Source organism: Euprymna scolopes, chromosome 12 (assembly GCF_053919585.1).
Source record: "Euprymna scolopes isolate OS-2025 chromosome 12, ASM5391958v1, whole genome shotgun sequence".
Classification (NCBI taxonomy): domain Eukaryota; kingdom Metazoa; phylum Mollusca; class Cephalopoda; order Sepiida; family Sepiolidae; genus Euprymna; species Euprymna scolopes.
This window is the reverse complement of record NC_136493.1, coordinates 137,739,552-137,763,660: the sequence shown is the minus strand read 5'-3', so window position 1 is coordinate 137,763,660 and position 24,109 is coordinate 137,739,552. Positions and strand designations below refer to the sequence as shown.

Genomic DNA, 24,109 nt, shown 5'->3' with positions numbered 1-24,109 from the left:
AAATATTTTTATGGAATGTGTTCTGATGACTTCTTTGCACTTGTACCATTTCGGTGTACATATCCTCAACAAATCTGCTTAGGAACAAAATCTCACCCATTCACTGTGGAGATTCCTCAATACTAGAAAACGTTCTATTCTAACAGTTTCTTCCCTCGAACAGCTAGACTTTGGAATTTCCTTTCTGCTACCTGCTTCCCTGGCTGTACTGATATGCAGAAATTTAAATGTAATTTAAACAAACATCTTGTTAATCTTTTTTAGGCATGGTTCCAAATAGTAGCCCTTTACGTCCAAGAGGCGCTATGCCTTGTAAGGCTGAACGTGAGTAATAAATAAATAAACAGCTTTGACGATTCTGCATCTGCCTTCGAAAATATTACATTACACATTCTTCATAAGTCTACCAAGAAACACAAGTCAAATTTTAAATCATTTCAATGTCCAACCCTAGACCTAACCTTAACTTTAACCTACTATATATATATATATATATATATATACATATATATATATACATATATACATATATATATACATATATATATACACACACACACACACACACACACATATATATATATATATATATATATATATATATATATATATATATGAACTGTCTATTTATGGTTCCGGATTATTTTAAAGACAATTATGCATAGAAGGTATCGTTCCATAGTTTAAATAGTATAGTATTTTACTTACATTTTTAACGATGTCTTCTGTTTATTATTGAATACGGAACACTTATTCAGTAATACATATATTTTTTACATTTAACGCTACGAGTTCGTTTTTTTTTTACTGTGCCACTTTATTTTTTTTTATATTTTTATTTACTTTTGAGTGAGCCTAACATAACAAAAAAAAATATGTTTAGAAATACATGTTACAAAAGTCAAGAATTACTTTATTAAATAAATCACCAAAGTCACGATTCGCAAATACACTGAGTAACACAGAGTCAAAACATATTTACGTCTTGTTCTGTTTTGTTTTTGTTTTACGGCATATCAATCCTTTTTCGTGTTATTTAATGCCGAATCGAGTAATTTTCTAACATTTATACAGCTTCACGTTGTTTACATAGTTATTATTTATGTTTTGTTCGTTTTATTTTGCTTCTTTTACAGGCAGTCATCATCTTCTAACGCCCACCGACAGGGCATACATATTTAAATTCTATAAAAAATGGACACAACAATTTTTTTTATATTTGTTTCATTACTTACGATTTAATTTATTTAAAGAAATATTTATTTCCTATTTAAAGATTTTCAGTATATTTTATTTAACTAAAGAATTTTTCCATTATTTTTATTACATTGTTAGGTGAAGTTTCAGAATAGTTAAAACCATATTAAACCATATTAAGAATGGCTTTCAGCATGATTCTTACAATAGCGGAATCAAAGATTTTTCCCCCTTATTTTAAAACAAATTATTAAAAAAAAATACAAGACCATTAAATTTTTTTTCATTAAATCGCTATTTAGGTGAAGGTCCAAAATAGTTAACCCTTCTCCCCTTAACCATTTTTTTTATGTAGTAAAATACTTTGTTTCAATAATTATGGTTTAAATAAATATTTATTCCTTATTAAAAGATTTACAGAATATTTTATTTAACTGAAGAAATATTTATTGTTCATACATATATTTTCCCTTATTTTTTTACAGTGTTAAATGTAGTTTCAGAATAGTTAACTCCCTCCCCATATTAAGAATGGCTTTCAGCATGATTCTTACAATAGTGCTATCAAAGTTTATTGAGAGCTGCTCAATATTCTGGCTTAATGGATCATTTAGCAAGGAATGAAGATGGTTATTCTGGTGTACCAGTTATTCTACCATCTACATTTACAGGAAGTCCTAGGAATCTACAACAGCTTTATCAAGATGCAATGGCAGTTTTCTGTGACCTATTCATTACTCACACGTGTAATCATAAATGTCCTGAAATATTAAACAACTTGGGGTCATCAGAACTTTCACAAAATTGATGTCAACAATGTCAACGTTTTTTTTTAATTCACAGTCTGACTTCCAAGAACCTGCTTACTGACCACTATTCTCACTCCAAGCAGCTGATCGACGTCCCTGTCTCCGCCTCAATCATCACCAGCACTTCCTGACAATATCAACAGCATCAGTTACGATCTCATTGACCTTCAATAAAAGTTTAAACTAAAGTTCTTTGTTCTACTTGCTTCCATACGTTCATTTTTGTAATATAACAATAAGGAATTTCTTACTGATGTGTTTTAAAAGATTTTAACTACCGTGGAATTTCCACAGGTCCTGCTAGTTATTATTATTATTATTATTATTATTATTATTATTATTATTATTATTATTATTATTATTGGTATCTGTCTAAGAGTACTGAAGCTTTTGTTTGTGCAGCACAAGGACAGGCATTAGGAACACGATTGTTAAAAAAAGTGGTTCTAGGAGAGGAAGTTTCTGCAGAATGTCGGATTTGTGGTAAGACCTCAGAGTCAATTGCGCACCTTGCAGCAGGGTGTAGTGGACAGGCCCAGAGAGAGTACCGCAAAAGACACAATCTCATGGGACTCCGGATATATTGGGAGCTGTGTAAGAGGGTTGGGGTGAAGTGTGCTGGAAAATGGTTTGAGTAGGTGCCTGATGAAGTGAGAACAAGTGAGGATGGCAAAATAGAGGTATGGTGGGACAAAAGTGTCATAACGACCAAGCAATTGGAACATAATCGTCCGGATTTGGTCGTCATTGAAAAGGTCTCAAAAAGCTGGCAGATGGTAGACATCTCAGCACCCTGGGACAGGAATGTGAGAGAGAAGGAGAATGAGAAGTGGAGCAATTATGCTCCATTGGCCTTGGAGATAAGGCGTATACACGAGGTTAAAACACAAATAATCCCGGTCGTATCTGGTACACTAGGAGTAGTGTCAAGTCATCTGGAAGGACAATTGAAAAAACTACAAATCCCCGATGTTTTAGGCGGCCTTCAGACCTCTGCAATTATAGGTACCACCAACATCCTTAGGAAAACCCTTGATCTTTGAAGCTCCTGGTTTGCAGTCGGGATTAAGGAAAATCCTCTGGAAATAAATCCCATCCCTTTCCGAAATCAGAATTATTATTATTATTGGCTCACATGGAGCTTTCACACAAGTCAACAAACGATCTGATTGGAGACCTGTGGTGTTCTTTAAAAGCTGAGCGACAACAAATCTCCCCAGACGTCCAGCTACCTCCTCCTCCTCCTCCTCCGATAGCATTTGCAAATAAATTTGCATAATCGCAACAACCTCCTACCATTGATTTCTCGCTGGCAGTGGCCATTGGTTTATACTGGAATTTGAGTGGCACTAAGCCCCCCTCCCAACATCCCAGTTCTCTTCACACTTGTCCAGCGGAGGTCTGGCCAGTGCTCCCTCCTCGGTCTTTCCATCCTCTTTGACTCTTCTCGGCTCTTTGATATCACTTTTCTATTGGGGGAACGGTGGTGAAACAATAGAGGAGATGCATGATGGGGGTGTAGAACATGTAGTTGTGCAGCTTCGGTGTTCTTCATTCCCTGTAACGCTTATTCGTTATATTTTCTTGTGTTATTCTCCGCATTCAAGGGTTTTCCTTAATATTTCAGCTGTTTTCATTATCGTTAGGCGTTGTATTTTTGCAGCTATTCTTCTGATTCCAATTTCTGTCATTCTTTTTTCCAGGTTTTTCGGAATTGTTATTAGTGCTCCTACTATTATTGGTATTATTTTGATTTTCTTCATCATCCAAATCCCTTTTAACTCTCTGGCTAGTTCTGCGTATTTGCTTCATTTCTCTTTTTCTTTCATACTCACCCTCTGATAAGTTGGGACAGCAAAGTCTACGATTTGACAGGATTTCTCTTTCTTGTTAATTAATACGACATCTGGTCTTCTTGCTTGGATGGGTTTGTCCGTCTGTATGTTCATGTCCCATAGGATTTAGTGGTTCTCGTTTTCGAGTGCTGTTGAGGGTTTATGCTTGTACCATTTATCTGTACGCTCAAAATGCAGCCGTTTGCACAATTCCCAGTGCACTGCCCTCCCCACTTGATCATGCCTGTTTTTGTATTCCTTTTGGGCCAGTCTGTTGCATTCACTTACTATATGGTTTATCGTTTCGTCTCTTTGTCCACAGAGTCTGCATTTGCTGTTTTCTTGTGTTTTATAGATCTTTGCTTTGATATGGTTGGTTCTTATCGAGTTATCTTGTGCTGCAGTTATTAGAGATTAAGTTTCTCGGTTTATATGTCCATTTACGCATCCATGTCCAGGTGTTTTCGTTATTCTCATCTTTTGTCATTCTTATGAATCTTCCGTGGAGTTGTTTCTCTTCTCATTTCTCTTTTCTCGTTTTGTCGTCTGTCTCTTTGTTTTCTGTTTTGTTGGTTTTCTCCGTGTCTCTCGTTGCCAGAATTATCCTTTCAGTGCTTTGCATTATGTATTTTTCTTGTTCTTTTTTTGTGTACAGTCTTCTATAGAGATCAGTCCTCTCCCGCCGTCTTTCCTTTTCACGTAGAGGCTGTCAATATCGTCCTTTGGGTGTAATGCATTATGCATGGTCATGAGTTTCCTGGTTTTCTGGCCGAGTTGTTTCAGTTCTTCTTTTGTACATCCTATAAACGGTCCAGAGTATCTCACTAGTGGCACTACCCATTTATTTATACCTTTTATTAAATTTCTACTATATAATTTAGTTTCCAGGAGTTTTCTTGTCCTCCTGAGGTATTCCTTTCCAATTTTCTCTTTCATTTCTGTTGGTCTGATGGTGTCCGCTTCAATAATTCCCAAGTATTTATAGTCGTCTTGTTCTCCTAGTGCCCTAATTTCTGTTTGGTTGGGTAGATCCATGCCTTCTGTCGTTTCCAGTTTTCCTTTTGTTATAACTAGTACTGCGCACTTTTCCATTCCAAATTCCATTTGGATATCTTGACTGAAGATCCTGTTAGTGTTAATTCGTGTCTCTAGCTCCTTTTCGATCCTTGCAAAAAGTTTCAGATCGTCCATATACATTTTTTCCTCTGTATTGGGGAACTTGTATCCGGCTTGGCACTTTCTCAGAATACTTTTCAACGGCATCATGACTATGATGAACAGTAATGGTGATATTGAATCTCCTTGGAAGATGCCTCTTTGTATCTTTGTGTGTTAATTTCTGTTATGTGTTGTCCATCAATCGGCCGCAGATTGAAATGTGATGAGAAAACTGTACGAATGACTGTGCAAAATACCAAAACACCGGAAGTGTTCGTGATGTCCCTAAATCTGGACGTCCTAGAGTTACTTCTTATAGGGAAGACAATGCTATCAAGATCCGCAGCCTCAGAAACAAATTTGAAACAGCTCCCCAGATCCAACAACAATGTAATCTTGTTAAAAAGATCCCTCTTTCTACAGTTAAGAACAAATTTAAGGAATTTAATTTACGAGGTTGTGTTGCAACGCGCAAGCCAATGATTTCCGTAAAGAACAGAAATCGCCGTCTAGAATTCGTCAGTTGCAATGAAGATCCTGAATTTTAATGACGAAAGCAAGTCCAATAGGCTAGATAGTGATGGTAGCCAATACGTCCGGATAAAGAAAAGGCGAAGAATTTAATCCTAGATGCACAGTTTCAACACTGCAAGATGGCGGGGGTTCGGTTTTTGTGTGGGCGTTATTAGTGCCAATGATCCAGGGCTTATAGTCTGCTTGTAAGGTCAAATTAATTCGACCAAATGCATTAATATGTTGACTGAGCATTTTCTACCCTACTTTGCACGGAATTTGGATGATAATCCCATCTTCATACAGAATAATATTCACACAGCTGGCAATTTCAAGAGGTTCCTTGAAGAGCATGATATTCCGTATTTTGATTGGCCTGCACAATCCCCAGACCTCAGTCCTATCGAAAACGTAGGGCATTACATCAAGCAACAGCTAAGCAATGATAAAATTTCAAATGTGGAAAAACTTTGCACAAAAAATTAAAAAGAAGTGGTATGTCGAAGATTAATTTAAGGAATGCCCCAAAATGCTGTCAAATTGCAGAAAGGATATACTACTAAACAATAACTAGCTTATTGTGTTTCTGTTGTATTTGCGTTTCATTAACGTTCTAGAGTTACATTTAAGTAACAATTTTCCATTGTGCGGAGTTTTTTTTGCCTTCTCGGTTTGAAGTTCATTTTTTAAATTGACGTCAACATTAGGATACTTCAAATATGAGCAGGTAAAATTATAGAAGAATGAAAGGCGAATCAGATGGGGTATAGGTTGTTTAAACAGTTGCATTCAATTCAGTTTCAGTTTGCGATTTTTAAAAAATGACAAGTGTGGATTTTTTTTTGCGCCACTGTATTTTATATATTTTATTAATTTTCCCTTTGAATCATGTTTACAGAAAGGAATATACCCTGCAATCAATTACATAAACATAAACTATCATTTAACACTGCAATGAATTTTATAAGGGAAACCAACCTTTCACTCGTCTATATTATATTATGTATATAAATGTTTGCTATTAAATTCTTGTGTTCTCAGTAATTATTAATTTGAATAAAGCTTAAAGCAAAGTTTCTTATTTATTATTATAAATATTATTAATAAAATGTTTTTTAAAAAGTAGAATCTCATCTTCATAAGCAAAAGAAGAGCGAGTCAAAATAGACAATCAAAACACTTGAAATATAACTTTACAGGTAAATTCTCAAAATTGCTTCTCGCGAAAAGTGCGTTTATGAATAATTTTATTAGTACATAGATTTACATTCGTGTTAAACTGCTCGTTTTATACCTCAAAATAATTAACCAAAATCGGAATATTAATCCGGATAAAGTATACAATTGAAAAGTCGGTACGTGTGTAGAATTTGAAATAGGCGTAACTAACAGTGGTGTTAAACTGCTCCTATTTTATCTCAAAATAATTAAACAAAATCGAAATATTATTCTGGATAAAGTATACAATCGAAAAGTCGGTACTTGTGTAGAATTTGAATCGTCCGCTCGATTTTGCTCAGAACATGACGTCATGCGCTCCTATTTGACTGTAAGCTGATGTAAGACGCCGGTCAATCCGCGACAAAAGAGCAGACGATCTTCAAGGAAATTATTGGGGAAAAAATCAACGGGATTAACCGGGAGTTTCTCGACAGTAATCTTTTCGAGTTCATGTGGAGACAGAAATTTTTGTCTACATTTTAAACCATTCAGGCAGATATTGTTAAATAGCACGGACTGTTTTTGCTTATTGAATTTTTTTTGTAATTTTTTCCATTTTTCAAATGTTATTTTTATGTTTCTGTCGAATTTGTGTAGGAAGGATCCGTAGTCATTTTCGTCTATCTGTTTTTTTACACACGAGACGCTTTATTATTTCAAGTAATTTAAATATAATTTGAACTCAAGCATATAAAAGCATCCGGATTTTTAACGAAACATCGTCAAGGACTGAAGAAAATCAGTTTAAAGTACTTGCAAAAAATAGATGGACGAAAATGACTACGGAAACTTCTTACGCAAAATCGACCAAGACATAAGAATGGTCATTCAAAAAATGAAAAAATTACAAAAAAGATAATTAAGCAAAAACACTCCGTGCTATTTAACAATATCTGTCTGAATGAAAACATGCTGCCTACATACACAATATTTAAACCATATATAATAATATACAATATAAAAGAAAAAATAAAGACAAAAATGTTTGCCCTACATTAGTTACAAAAATGAAAAAAAAAATGAAAAAAAATATTACATGAAAAATGCATAAAAAAGTGTTTTTTTTAAATCTTAGTTAAAAATATGAAAAATAAAAAAAATGTTTTATTAGTTTTGTTCAATTTTGTTTGACCAAAAAATTGTTTGAAAAATACAAGTAACTTGTTTATTTTTTCACTTAAACTATTTTTTATAAGAATAAAACAGAAGTTACGGTAGGTTGTTGTTTCTTTTTCATATTTTAGTTATATTTTTTTGTGATTTTATTATATTTGAATGTTTTCCTTAAGTAGTATTGTTACACTTCGTTAATCAGCGACGCTCGTCATGTTTTGAGTAAAGCCGTATGATTTGATAGGATATTGATTATCCTTGACTATAATTTTATAGTCAACATACAGACATAGTTTATTTACCTTTTTCGGGACACCATTTCCGTGTACAACTGATTTGACCGTTTCGTATACATCTGCAATGATTGCATTTGATCCAGAACCCTTCTCCATATTTGTACTTCTTGCCATTATACGTGCATCCTTGATTTAAAATATAAAATAAAATTACAAAATATATTTAAAATTTTATGCAATTTTCTTTTAATATATTAACATTTTTCATGTTACGTTTATTTTGTTAATGTGCAAGGAATTAAAAAAAAATAGCATGCATAAAGTAGTCACGTGAACATTTCTTATGACCGTTTTCTTTGCCGACATCCCGACAATTTCATTGAGGAGGGATGCATTTCAAGGTTTCTAAAGGATCACACGGGAAGCACATACAAAAAACAATACAGTAGAAACCCGGGATACGGTGGCCCCGGAACACGAGGTTTTCGGGTTACAATGTGGAATACGATGTTTTTTCGACACCTTGTTACGGTATTTATTTTTTTTATTTATAATGTTTATTTGATTATATGCATGTGTATTATATATTGTATTGTATTTTGTTTCTAATTTATATATGTGCAGTGTTGTACTGTATAAAATTTTGCTTAGGCCCCACCATACGGTGATTTAATCTTCCGATTCTAACCTCGGAAGGATTAATATTGTATCCCGAGGTTTATATATATATATATATATATATATATATATATATATATATGTGTGTGTGTGTGTGTGTACCACCTTTTCATTTTTTCTTCTAATTATTTCTTAGTAATACCCCCGCACACTGATAACCTTTACTACACCTATTTTTACTTCTCTTTTTTCTTTCTTATTCATTTTTTTCTCCTGCACTCATTTTTAATGTGTTTTAATGTCACGTGATCTTTTTTCTCTCTTTTTCAACTGAATGCCGTTCTAGTAGTTTTATCATCTTCTTTACTAAACTGTATGAATGTGACAGGATGTTATGTGTATTTCAGATGTGTATCTGTTCATATAAGAGCTGACAAGTGAATGTTTATGTAAAAGCTGTATGCAATTATAGAAATGTTCAGAGAATTAAAAAAAAATAGCGTGCATACATTAATCACGTGAACATTCATTATGGCCGTTTTCGTTGCCGACATCTTGTGATATCTCTGAAATTTAAAATGTGTAAAAAATAAATAGAATTTGTATCTCAAATTTTTGGAAAATGTTTGATAAATTTCAAATATTGATGAACGCTCGTAATCTTTTTTCTACATCTTTTCCAAAATATATTTTTTTTATTATGTTTTCACCCCAAACAAGGCACATTGCCACTTTAATGTAGGGGGCTACTATCAGGGACCTAAACTATAGGAGAACTATGTAGGGAGTTGGGTAGCAAGTTGTATGTTCACGTTACACTTGAGCTTCTGCATGTCAGGTAGAAGCTTAGATGACAGTTCAGGACCTATTAGTTTGGTGACTCTCTTTTGAACCTTGTCTAGAAGTGAGAGACTATGAGCAGATGCAACAGCCACAATATGGCAACAATACTCCATACATGGGCGAATGGTGGCCTTATAGAGGTATAGGATATTTTCGGGCGTTAGTAGCTTTCTAGCACGGTAGAGAGATCCTACCGTCTTCACAGCGGTCCTAGCAATGCTCTCAATGTAATTGTTCCAACTCATGTATCCTTCGAATGTTAGGCCGAGGAGTTTAAAAGAAGTACTTTCAGATAATGAGTCTTTGGCCATTGCTATTAGTGGTAGAGAAAAATTCTAATTAAAAAGGAATAAACATTGCTTTAAAATAACAACATGTAAATTATCAGCACGCGGATAAATTTCTTATTCATTTGTAATATAATAATCATCTTTTTATATGATTTTCGCGTTAACCTTTATTGCCAGTACTGAAATAAAAAGTTTATTTACCTTTTGGTGGACAAAGTTTTCTGGTACAACTGACTTTACCATTACGACGACAGACGCACCAATTGCAATCGTCTTTAAATCTTCGTCCATATTTGTACCATTTTCCTTTATACCAACAAACTGCGTAGAAAACAATGATACAAAGTAAAAAAAACAAAAAAAACAATCTACGTAGAAAACAATGACAAATAGTACAAACCACATTTTAAACTTTATATACTTTACATTATGAATTTATTTACGTATTTTACCTTTTTTTTTTTCAAATGACAATTTTATATCGTAATACAAATAAAATTTATTTCTAACTCAAGACAACACACGCAATTGAATCTGAATTCTACGAACCTGAGATTCATAAAATGAACACAAAATGACCTGCTCACATTGTTCGAAGCTTCTACTCTAGTTTGGAAGCACTACAATAAAACATTCAAATTCGAGGCTCGAACAAGGCTGCAGATTATCGAGACGTTTTAGTGTAGTAACTAACACACTTTAAAATAAGTTCAAACATAAAACCTTATCCAAGTAGGTAAGAGAGTAACTTAGTTGATCTTTAGTTACATTTATTTGTTGTGTAATTATTTTACACCACTTTTCTTGCTTTCTTGGTTGTTCTAGGAAATCAACTAAATTTGTTTACATTAAACCAACACATAGACTATTGCCTGTAGTGATTTACGTTACTTTGAATTTAAAAATATCTTTTTAATTTTTCCCCATTTTTCAAACATCTTATGTGTTTAGTTTTATTCAAAAGCAGGCATTCATCGACTATGTGTGGTTTTATAGCCTTGTAACACGGACTTATGACTGATCGTAAAACATCGGTGTTGTAACCCGGAGACAATTTTTGGAATCGCCGCATCACAAACCAAACTACAGAGAAATTCACGAATAAATCGTTTGATTACATAAGGTATTGACTATTCCTGATTATAATTTTCAAGGTTATTAAATATTTTTTTTACTCACATTAACCCTTAACTAGGCATATCGCCACTTGAATGTAAAGGGGTTACTATTTGGGATTATGCATATGAAAGATTAACAAGATGTTGGTTTACGTTATATTTAAACTTCTGCATATCAGTATAACCAGGAAAACAAATAGCAGGAAGGGAATTCCAAAGTCTAGCTGTTCGAGGTAAGAAACTATTAGAATATAAAGTGTTCTGGCCATTGAGGACCTCAACAGTGAAGGGGTAAGATTTTATTGGTAAGCGGGTTTGTTGGGGATATGTACGTCGAGGAAGCACAAGTGCAACGAGTTTATCAGAGCACATTCAATTAAAATATTTGTAAAACAGGCACAGAGATGCAACATTGCGATGATGGGACAGGGGTTGGAGCTTGGTTGACAAAGTTATCTCCATTATCAATACAGAGATTCATTTTAGTTACCTTTCCGTCGACAACCTATGTAGGTACAAAGCACTTCACCAGTCGGAGCGCAGACACATATATTGCACTGGTCCCAGAAGAATGCTTCAAATGGGTAGTATTTGCCTTTATGCCAACATCCTAGATACAAAATAAAACATTAAAAATGACAAACATTCAAAATTACATACAATTCTTTTCAATTCTTTTCTTTTTGTAACTTTTATTTTTAAAAACGAATATTTTATATCAAACTTCAAATCAGATATCTTTACAATTCGATAAAAAACACCGTTTTTACGAAGACAAAATCATAAATGAAAACTACGCCATGCACAAATGTCTCGCAGCATCCCTTCCGGTTTCCAACATACAAATTTAACTTTAATAAAAGTCAATTAAAGAAGCAATCGTAAACATGCCTGCTAAAAATAAAAGACTGGGACTATTTTGTAGCAAGAAATACATAATATATAAAATGCGTAAATGAAACTAGATAAAATTATATTTCTATGCGCATATTTCATAAATATACAAATGCTGATAAACCTACGAATAAATAATAAAATATTTAGGGGATATTGGTTATTTCTGAATATGATTTTCTGGGTTACATTTATCGTCAATGTATAAATGAAGTTTATTTACCATATAGTGAACAGTCTTTTTTGGTACAAGTGGCTTTACCATTATGATGACATTTGCACCAATTGCACTCGTCTCTAAATCTTTGTCCAACGTTGTATCGTTTTCCTTTATGCCAACAACCTGAATTATAAACAATGACAACAAGTACAACACACATTAAGTATTTGGTATGATTTTTTAAATGAATGTTTTTACGTTTTTTTTAAATTTAAAAACAATGTAATATCTAAGGTATTTTTAAAGGGCTAGAACAGTGCAGGAATGTACCGTCCTTGTGTGAAGATAAATATATGAATAATAAATAATTCAATATTATTTTCTTTTTTATTTATTATATACACATTTTTAATATATATTCATTCATTTATCTACCTTAATTTTAACTGTGGGTGGTACTTAATTCCAAAGGTCCTTTCGGGTAATAACCTATCGTCCGTGGAGAAATGAATCCTCTCTCTCTCGGATGTAAAATGCAAAATGGCTGGTTTTTATTATAAGATAAATTTTAACTGTGGGTGATATTTAGTTAAAAAAATTCTAAAAATACCTTTTATTCTCTAACAATGCTTCAAGCAAACTAACGCATACTTCTTACACTTAATGTGATATCTAAATTCAAATCAGATGTGTTCCTAATTCAAGATAGCAGTTCAAGTGAATACAATAGTTTTCAGGAATAAAATCATTGACTTAAAAAATATATGCACTGCAAACATAATTTAAAACCAAATTTTCTGTTTTACCGACTCAACAATGAAACCATAGAATTTTGAATAACATAGAAAATCCTGAACTTTGTTGATAAAAAACGTAACAATCTTCAATCGCTAGTTTTTAGTGTTTTTTTTGTAGTTGATTGTATCGTTTTTGTTCCCTGTTCTGCAAAACATGGATGAATTTTGCGATGAGAGAGATAGAAAAAGGTTATAGTATTAATGTTTGATACATTTTAAGTTAGAAAACCAGTCAGAAAGTGGGGGAGATAGAAAAAGAAAATGGTAAATAGGAAGAAAGAAAAAGGGGGAGACGGTGGGTTGTTGTTTTTGTTTTTGGTTTTGCAGAACATATTTAAGTTTTGCAAAAGGAAGTAGAAAAACAACAAGCATCAATTTTAGGCACATTTAGTCACAGGAAGCCAATATCTTCAGACAGCCGGATCTGGGAGCACCAATGAAAATCCTGAACGTTTTTGCTAAAAACGTAACACCTGGAATTTCAGCCAGGATCCTCGTGGGGTAAATAAAAGAACACAATATTATACTTTATATTCTTCTGTACATTAACTGATTATTATTACAAATGATTGATTAAATAAATGGAATACATTCATAAATATGTTCATTAAAAATGTCATACTTATACACGTATTATATTCCGTAAACCTTTTAAATGCTCTAAACAAACTAAAACTTTTGCAACATTTTTCAATTGATGTCTAAATCTATTGGCAATATTTCACAAAATCGGATCTATCATAATTTCTCGAAGCGATAATATTCCCTTTTCGTCTATTATTATAGTATAAAATACCACAATGACTTTCTTTCATCCGGACAACGCGGCGTGTCACCACACTAGTTCTACTAGTAAAAAAACCCTCATTAATGTTGTTTCTCTAAGACAACACGGCGTTTGAACATATCTGCCCTATCCATGATATTGAGCACTTTCGAATGGCTTAATTATACCACTTACTATGTATAATACTGTATTATTACTATTATGGCTACCGTGCAACAGTATATTCTTTGTGTAGTATTGTATTTTGTAAGTTTGGTTTGTTTAAATCATTGTTGGTAAGCGATTACGCATAGTTTCATAATCAGATCAGTTGGATTTATGGTTTGTAGTAAACTATTTAGTGGGCACCCAAAAATTGGAAATCGCATAAAATGACAATTTCGGTTAAGATATATGTACAAAACTAATCTCTTGTTCTAAAATATACAATTATTGTTTGTTTTGTTTTTATTATTTTTGTTAGATATTTGAAAGTGTTCACACGTAATCACTTAAAAAGTGAAATCTTTTTATTTGTGAGAAGTAATTTAACTGAAGGTGTTAATCGATAACATTTGTTCCCTATTACTATTAGCAGTATTAATATTATTACTATCTGCATCTTTTTTCTTTTTACAGTACAGCAAATCAATCTACTGCATATTAGTTATATTGGCAATATGTTATGGAGAGGTGCGAACGAGCTAAGACCAGGCAAACGAAAATAAACAATGGAATCCCCGGGCTTGTGAATGACCTGGATCCATGACGTCAAGTCGGTTATGGGTCAGACCAGGCAAATGATATTAAACAATGAAATCCCTGGGCTTGTGAACGGCCTGGATCCATGACGACAAATCGTTTATGGGTCAAACCAGGCAAACGTAAATAAACAAAGGAAAACTGGGTTAAAAGGTCGAAGATACTTCAATAAAAGAGAAAAGATAAATATAGCAAAGACAGTCAGAGAGACGGACAGCTGAGGGACAGATCGTCACAGTTCGCGACCACCCCTTCCACTAACACCCTACCGCCATCATTGTCTTGAAGTGTGTATATTAAATATTGCAAAATAAAGTAAGTCTGTTTTTATAAACAAAGTGTCTCGTATTCATTGATAAATGAATTAACTGTCCATTTTAATCGCTAGATGATCACCGGCCAGACACATATATGTAACAAATAGAATTAACCGAGAAAATCTTTATAATTACGATAGAAATGTGAACATTTTTTGAAATATGGAAGGTACAGAATAGTTAACAAGGCCTCTCGCTCCTGTTATGAATGTTTTTTTAAATAGTAACCTTGTTATTTTTAAACTAATTTCAACATAGACAATGAGCTTTATTTACTACTAGCTGTACCCGGCCACGATTTGCTGTAGCTCAGTTTGTTAAAATGGAACACACTCCTTAAGAAAAATTACATTTTGTATTGTTTATTTACTTTTAATATTTTCTGCATTTTTTTTCCTCAAATAAAAGATTCCTTTTTTACCATAAATTGTATTTTGCAGAAAAACATGCATTTTTTAAAGAAAATTGGCAGTAAACGTTTCTTTTTGCAAACGGGGTTTTTATTATAAAAATAAAAGATTAATGTTTTATATGAACACTGTAAATAGTTAGGTGAAAGTAGAGAACATTTTTTTCAAGAGAATGTACAAATGAATTTTTTGTCAACAGATGTTAAGAAAAACAGAAAAAATACTCCCATAATTAATTAATTAATTGTTATGTTTGCAGGTTGAGCCAAATAACGTATAAGGCAATACAAATGAAGACTCAACAACCAAAGGTAGATCAATAAGAAGTGTATTAGGAAAAGTATATTTACAGTTTATTTACATAATGGTTGTCAGGTAAGAGAGTCTTGGCTGGAGAACATATCTGCTCTCCGCTCGGCCTTCAGTGGCTTCTGGTTAATACACGCTCAGACGAACCGAGTCTTGTTATTTATGTGTAATATTATCCACATATGTAAATGAGTAGGTGTCACCACAACACCTTCCTCCCAAGATTTGAAGTCACACAGATTTCAATATCTTTTTCTTTGGGATTTAACATTAATGGTTCATTAAACTTTCTTTTTCTACCTGATCTTCGGGGTTCAGGTGTATATTGAGGCAGTTCCAAATTAAAGGATTCGTATATGATGTCCATGATATCCTCCTCTTCGACTGATGTTGTATAATCACCATCTTGAATGTGGCGTTTTTTTTTCTTTGGTTCAGGTGCCTTTTATGTATATTTTGTGGACCTTTAATCATGTATGTACAATCACCAATGCGTTTATCTACTACTCCACATTCCTAGTAAGAAGTGTTATTCCTGTAGCGCTTGAAATATACTCAATCTCCCGAGTTATATTTCTTTCTTATCATGTGTGTAATGTTTCGGACAATTGTCTGTCTTGGCAATAGTTTATCAAACGCCGATTTCACTTTTCTGGCAAACATCAAATCAGCTGGTGATATGTTTGACGGTGTATTAGGGTGAAGTGTTATCCTATATATTTGCAAAAAATGTTGCAAAGCTTTTTCCGTTGGTATACCAATGGATTTTTTCAACGCTCGTTTTAACGTGTCCACGAACCTCTCCGCAAGGCCGTTGGACCTTCGATGGTACGGAAGAGTAGTGATATGCTTTACTTGGAACGTGTCACAAAATTCCTTAAATTCTGTGGATGTGAATTGAGTTCCATTGTCAGTGACCAATGTCTGGTACACCAAATCGTGCAAATAACTCGTGTAGGAATCCTATTGAGTTGTTCGTTGTTGGATTCCTGCAACGAATTACCTCAGGCCATTTTGTGTAACTATCAACTACAATTAAGTAGTAATTTTCTCCTACTGAACCAGCGAAGTCCATGTGGATTCTCGACCATGGGTGGTCGGTTTTCGGCCAAGGTTTGTGCACTATAGGTGAGGATTTTGCCGCTAACTGGCATCCTTTACATTTATTTATTGTTGTTGCTATGTCGATGTCCATGTTACGCCAGTATACGTAGCTTCTCATTAGAGACCTCATCCGATTTATCCCCGGATGTCCTGTGTGGAAATCTCTCAAAATCCTCTTCTGCAACGTTTTAGGTATTACTACTCTCTCGCTGTATAATAACACGTCGTTACATATGGAAAAATTTCCTGAACCTTTTTGTCATTTATAATTTTTTCTTTTATATCATTTATATATTCATCTTTATCGGCTTCTCTTTTAATGTCCAACAATGTTCCCGGTAGTTCTTTAATGATGTTTGCTACCATATTTTTCACTTCGACGTTTGTTTGAATTGCTGCAATCACTGATTCTTCCAAATTATGTTTCTGTGGTATCAGTCTTGAAAGTCCATCCGCATGGCAAATCTTTTTCGCTCCTAGATGTTGTATCTGGAAATCGTAATTCAGTAGGATCGTACCCCAGCGCAGCAATCTATTTGCGGTGTATACCGGCAATCCTTTTTTTATCCGTAGATTGTGACTAATGGTTTATGGTCGGTTTCAAGTATGAAATGTCTACCATATAAATATCGGTGGAACTTAGTCACTGCAAAGATTATACTCAAAGCTTCTTTTTCAATCTGTGAATACGCCTTCTCTGCTGGAAGCAGCGTTCTCGAAGCGTAAACTATTGGCTTTCTAGATCCATTAGGCATGATATGTTGAATGCGTGCTCCTATGCCGTAGGAACTAGCGTCACTAGCGACGACTACATTTAATTTTGTGTCATAGTGAGTTAGAAATAATTCATATGTTAGTGCGCTCTTTATTTTGTCAAAAGCGGTTTGACATTCTTGCGTCCAGTTCCAAGGTGTGTCCTTTTTTGGCAGCTCATTTAAGGGATCTCGCAAATTATGCATCCCTTCAATAAAAGATTGGTAATAATTTGCGAGTCCTAAGAAACTCTGCAAGGTTGTTACGTTATTAGGTGCTGGCATGTTTTTATTGCCGCCGATCTTTCTGGGTCTGGACGTCGCCCATGTTTATTTATTATATGTCCAAGACACTTAATTTCGCTCATACCAAAGTCGCATTTATTTTCTTTTACTTTAAACACGAATTCTTGTATTCGAGTGAATACTTGTTTTAAATGCATCTTATGTTCTTCTAAGGATGTGCTCCTGATAACAATGTCGTCCAGGTATGCACATGCGCACTCCATACTACTTAGCATGGTGTCCATCGCTTGCTGAAAGATGGCAGGCGCTACTTTGATGCCACAGGGCAACCGGTTGTATTTGTACAATCCCTTATGCGTGTTGATGCATGGTATTTTTGAGCAATTCTCCTCGACTGGTATTTGTAAATACGCGTCGCTCAAGTCTATCTTGGAGAAGATATTACCACCATTCAACTTTGTGATTATTTCCTCTGGGCTTGGTACAGGGTAATGGTAATCTTGTAATATGGAGTTTAGACCAGTCGAAAAGTCTGAAAAATAACGTATAAGGCAATACAAATGAAGACTCAACAACCACAGGTAGATCAATAAGAAGTGTATTAGGAAAAGTATATTTACAGTATATTTACATAATGGTTGTCAGGTAAGAGAGTCTTGGCTGGAGAACATATTAGATCTCGGCTCGGCCTTCAGTGGCTTCTGGTTAACACACACTCAGACGAACCGAGTCTTGTTATTTATGTGTAATATTATCCACATATGTAAATGAGTGGGTGCCACCAAACATTCATTAATCATGCAACAAAAATAAATAAAACGTTGATTTAGTGTTTCAACATTTAAACAACCCTCGGTTGAATCCGGTGGAATGAAATGGAATCAGGGATGGGGGTCAAATTCTGCATGAGTACCATTCTGTTTAATTTAATCTTGTATTCAATTTTTGAAGTGGGCTACCAGCGATTGTAAAGTAACAAATGTAACGAAAATGCGACAAATTCAACACTAAAATAATTTTAATAAGTGCTCAGCTTCTAATAAAAATCCTAGTAAATCAATCCCCCTTATTTGTTCGGTTGTTGTTAAAATGGAAGGGAAACTTAAATTTCGCTCCGTTGTAATTTTTTTTTATTAACCAAAAATTTAAACGATTGCCGTTAAAACAAAAAATGAATAAATAAGAAAACAACCCACTTCCCCGTTAAAAAAAGAAAAAAAAACAATCATTTAAAATAATTTGTTGTTGACCTTTCAAAGTTGCTTTAATTCAAAATAATGTTTTCAATTATTTATTTGTTGGAATAAAAAAAAAGAAAACAATTTTATAAAAATCCGATGTTGCTTTCATTACCAAATTGTTTAATTAAACTTTTAAATGTTTTACGCAAACTTTTCGTAATATTTATTTGTCCGAGAAAAAAAGAAAACAATTTTATAAATATCCGATGTTGCTTTCATTACAAAATTGTTGTATTAAAAGTCTAATTTATTTAAGCAAATTTTTCACTAAATGTTTGTCCAATTATATTTTGATAAGTTTTTATACAATAAATGTTTGTCCAATTATATTTTGATAAGTTTTTATACAATAAATCTTTGTCCAATTATATTTTAATAAATTTTTATACAATAAATATTTGTCTAATTATATTTTAATAAAGTTTTATCATTCAACCACGGTAGTGGTTGAATATATGCTTAAGTCCGAAATTGAATGAATCCAGACACATTCAAACCCCCACCACCAATTCCGTTCGTAACCAAATTTCAATCAGGTCATATAGTTGGATAGAACACCTCATTAGCTACATTTTTAAAAAAATATTCCAAAATTGGTTCAGTAGAAAAAAAGTTACAACAAAATATGTGGGTTCACAAACAGGAGAGTAAGTACATAAGTGACTAACGCTTTTTTTTATTTTGCATAACTTTTTTGTATATAAATATTTTTTACTGCGATTTTGCCAATATGACATGTTAGCGTAACGGTTAGAGTACCGGGGGTTGGTGGAAAGATTTTAGGTTCAATCCCGTGTATCGTTTTTTTTATAATTAAAAAACCGAGCTTTTTTTTAATAACTAATATTTTTTAACTCTCCTTATGATTTTATAGCAAAAAATGGTGAATTTATCGATTAAAAATATTAGTGAATTCTATGATATACATATTCTTTGAATGAACTCAAATTTTTCGTTATCACATTTGATGAAAAATGTAGTCCCATTTTGGCAATGCGTCTGACCAATGAGGCTTTTGAACCCGCGACCAGCACTGCGATGTCATCAGCAGCAGCCTGGGCATAAATATTCCTATTTTTAAACTCTTTTAAAAGAGGATTCAGCATACAGTTCCATAGTAAATGTGATAAAATCCCACTTTGGGGGTTTCATTTAACTACTTCCCTTTTAACAGTTGCCCTCAGTAGTTCTACTTGATCTGTTCTGTGCCTCACCATATACTCAATCCATCGGATGAGTACTGGTGGCATATTGAGTTCTCGTAGCGACTTGAACATACTACTGAAGGGTATGTTGTCAAAAGCTCCAACTATATGTAAAAAGACACCGAGTGGCATCTTCTTTTTGTTAGTTTACGCTCTATACAGATCACGAATTCATGAACCGCAGTCTCGGTAGAGACCCTGGCTCGGAACTACTGTGATTGAATGATAAATATTGCATAAATGTGTGTTTGAGAGCTAATTTTTTTGGACAATCATTAATAAATATTATAAATTTATATATTAATACAATAGCAATGCCTGGAAAAATCATGGATTATATGGAAAAATGCGCGCATGAGAAGTAATATTCTTAAGATTTTATTAAACCTGGAAAAGTAAAGGACAAGAAATTCAACCTGGAAAAGTAAAGAACAAGATATTCTAGTAAAGTAAAAAAATAAGGATTTTTTAGACTTAAAATATTGCAGCTAAAAATAAAATTTGAACATTGATAAATATTTTATTTATTATTTGCATATGTTGTTGTTTATTGTTCAGTTAGAAAGAATTAAATGATCCTAATTATGATATAATAAAATTATTAATTTTTATGTAAATTATAAAATTATTAATTCCATCTACTAACTAACTAACTAATGAATTAATTTTATTCAAACAATTTTCACTACATAAATATATGCAAATAATAGGGGGGAAATAAGTTCAATCCAGCGACTGACACCCTTTCTAACTAAACAATAAACAACAACATATGCAAATAATAAATAAAATATTTATCAATGTTCAAATTTTATTTTTAGCTGCAATATTTTAAGTCTAAAAAATTCTTATTTTTTTACTTTACTAGAATATCTTGTTCTTTACTTTTCCAGGTTGAATTTCTTGTCCTTTACTTTTCCAGGTTTAATAAAATCTTAAGAATATTACTTTTCATGCGCGCATTTTTCCATATAATACCATAAATGTTTGTCCAATTATATTTTGATACATTTTTATACAATAAATGTTTGTCCAATTATATTTTAATAATTTTTTATACAATAAATATTTGTCTAATTATATTTTAATAAATTTTTATACAATAAATGTTTGTCCAATTATATTTTGATACATTTTTATACATTAAATGTTTGTCCAATTATATTTTGATACATTTTTATACATTAAATGTTTGTCCAATTATATTTTAATACATTTTTATACAATAAATGTTTGTCCAATTATATTTTAATACATTTTTATACAATAAATATTTGTCTAATTATATTTTAATAAATTTTTATACATTAAATGTTTGCCCAATTATATTTTAATAAATTTTTATACAATAAATATTTGTCTAATTATATTTTAATACATTTTTATACAATAAATGTTTGTCCAATTATATTTTAATACATTTTTATACATTAAATATTTGTCCAATTATATTTTAATACATTTTTATACAATAAATGTTTGTCCAATTATATTTTAATACATTTTTATACAATAAATGTTTGTCCAATTAGATTTTAATACATTTTTATACATTAAATGTTTGTCCAATTATATTTTAATACATTTTTATACAATAAATGTTTGTCCAATTAGATTTTAATACATTTTTATACATTAAATGTTTGTCCAATTATATTTTAATACATATTTATACAATAAATGTTTGTCCATTTATATTTTAATACATTTTTATACAATAAATGTTTGTCCAATTATATTTCAATACATTTTTATACATTAAATGTTTGTCCAATTATATTTTAATACATTTTTATACAATAAATGTTTGTCCAATTATATTTTAATACATTTTTATACAATAAATGTTTGTCCAATTATATTTTAATACATATTTATACAATAAATGTTTGTCCAATTATATTTTAATACATTTTTATACAATAAATGTTTGTCCAATTATATTTTAATTCATTTTTATACAATAAATGTTTGTCCAATTATATTTTAATACATTTTTATACAATAAATGTTTTAGGGTTGGTTTGGTTATCAAATGGCGCTCGTCCATATTAAACCCTGATGAATATGTCATGTGATTGTCTGTTTTTTATAACCAAAAATGTTCCCTGTAAAACTTTCCCGTTCTCATTAATAAAAGCGAAACATTTCCAATTAAATTGGTCTCAGAATAGACACCCCAAACCTCCCCCTGTTAAGAAAGGCTTTCGGAATAGACCACCAGTAACGGTGTCAGCATACCAATGAGGCTTTTGAACCCGCGACCAGCACTGCGATGTCATCAGCAGCAGCCTGGGCATAAATATTCCTATTTTTAAACTCTTTTAAAAGAGGATTCAGCATACAGTTCCATAGTAAATGTGATAAAATCCCACTTTGGGGGTTTCATTTAACTACTTCCCTTTTAACAGTTGCCCTCAGTAGTTCTACTTGATCTGTTCTGTGCCTCACCATATACTCAATCCATCGGATGAGTACTGGTGGCATATTGAGTTCTCGTAGCGACTTGAACATACTACTGAAGGGTATGTTGTCAAAAGCTCCAACTATATGTAAAAAGACACCGAGTGGCATCTTCTTTTTTGTTAGTTTACGCTCTATACAGATCACGAATTCATGAACCGCAGTCTCGGTAGAGACCCTGGCTCGGAACTACTGTGATTGAATGATAAATATTGCATAAATGTGTGTTTGAGAGCTAATTTTTTTGGACAATCATTAATAAATATTATAAATTTATATATTAATACAATAGCAATGCCTGGAAAAATCATGGATTATATGGAAAAATGCGCGCATGAGAAGTAATATTCTTAAGATTTTATTAAACCTGGAAAAGTAAAGGACAAAAAATTCAACCTGGAAAAGTAAAGAACAAGATATTCTAGTAAAGTAAAAAAATAAGGATTTTTTAGACTTAAAATATTGCAGCTAAAAATAAAATTTGAACATTGATAAATATTTTATTTATTATTTGCATATGTTGTTGTTTATTGTTCAGTTAGAAAGAATTAAATGATCCTAATTATGATATAATAAAATTATTAATTTTTATGTAAATTATAAAATTATTAATTCCATCTACTAACTAACTAACTAATGAATTAATTTTATTCAAACAATTTTCACTACATAAATATATGCAAATAATAGGGGGGAAATAAGTTCAATCCAGCGACTGACACCCTTTCTAACTAAACAATAAACAACAACATATGCAAATAATAAATAAAATATTTATCAATGTTCAAATTTTATTTTTAGCTGCAATATTTTAAGTCTAAAAAATTCTTATTTTTTTACTTTACTAGAATATCTTGTTCTTTACTTTTCCAGGTTGAATTTCTTGTCCTTTACTTTTCCAGGTTTAATAAAATCTTAAGAATATTACTTTTCATGCGCGCATTTTTCCATATAATACCATAAATGTTTGTCCAATTATATTTTGATACATTTTTATACAATAAATGTTTGTCCAATTATATTTTAATAATTTTTTATACAATAAATATTTGTCTAATTATATTTTAATAAATTTTTATACATTAAATGTTTGTCCAATTATATTTTGATACATTTTTATACATTAAATGTTTGTCCAATTATATTTTGATACATTTTTATACATTAAATGTTTGTCCAATTATATTTTAATACATTTTTATACAATAAATGTTTGTCCAATTATATTTTAATACATTTTTATACAATAAATATTTGTCTAATTATATTTTAATAAATTTTTATACATTAAATGTTTGCCCAATTATATTTTAATAAATTTTTATACAATAAATATTTGTCTAATTATATTTTAATAAATTTTTATACAATAAATGTTTGTCCAATTATATTTTAATACATTTTTATACATTAAATATTTGTCCAATTATATTTTAATACATTTTTATACAATAAATGTTTGTCCAATTATATTTTAATACATTTTTATACAATAAATGTTTGTCCAATTAGATTTTAATACATTTTTATACATTAAATGTTTGTCCAATTATATTTTAATACATTTTTATACAATAAATGTTTGTCCAATTAGATTTTAATACATTTTTATACATTAAATGTTTGTCCAATTATATTTTAATACATTTTTATACAATAAATGTTTGTCCATTTATATTTTAATACATTTTTATACAATAAATGTTTGTCCAATTATATTTTAATACATTTT

At 31.6% G+C, this 24,109-nt stretch overlaps 1 protein-coding gene across 1 annotated transcript in view; it reads right to left on the bottom strand.

The window, feature by feature from the left end:
* LOC145291111 (uncharacterized) overlaps positions 1-14,605 on the bottom strand; it is a 103,094-nt gene extending 88,489 nt beyond the window's left edge. The window contains exons 1-4 of the mRNA XM_080136627.1: positions 14,600-14,605; positions 12,069-12,188; positions 10,035-10,154; positions 8,149-8,268 (exon numbers count right to left, since the gene is read on the bottom strand). Coding sequence (XP_079992753.1) covers positions 8,149-8,268; positions 10,035-10,154; positions 12,069-12,188; positions 14,600-14,605 — 366 coding nt within the window. The remainder of the gene's footprint in view (positions 1-8,148; positions 8,269-10,034; positions 10,155-12,068; positions 12,189-14,599) is intronic.
* Between the last annotated feature and the right edge of the window lie 9,504 nt (positions 14,606-24,109).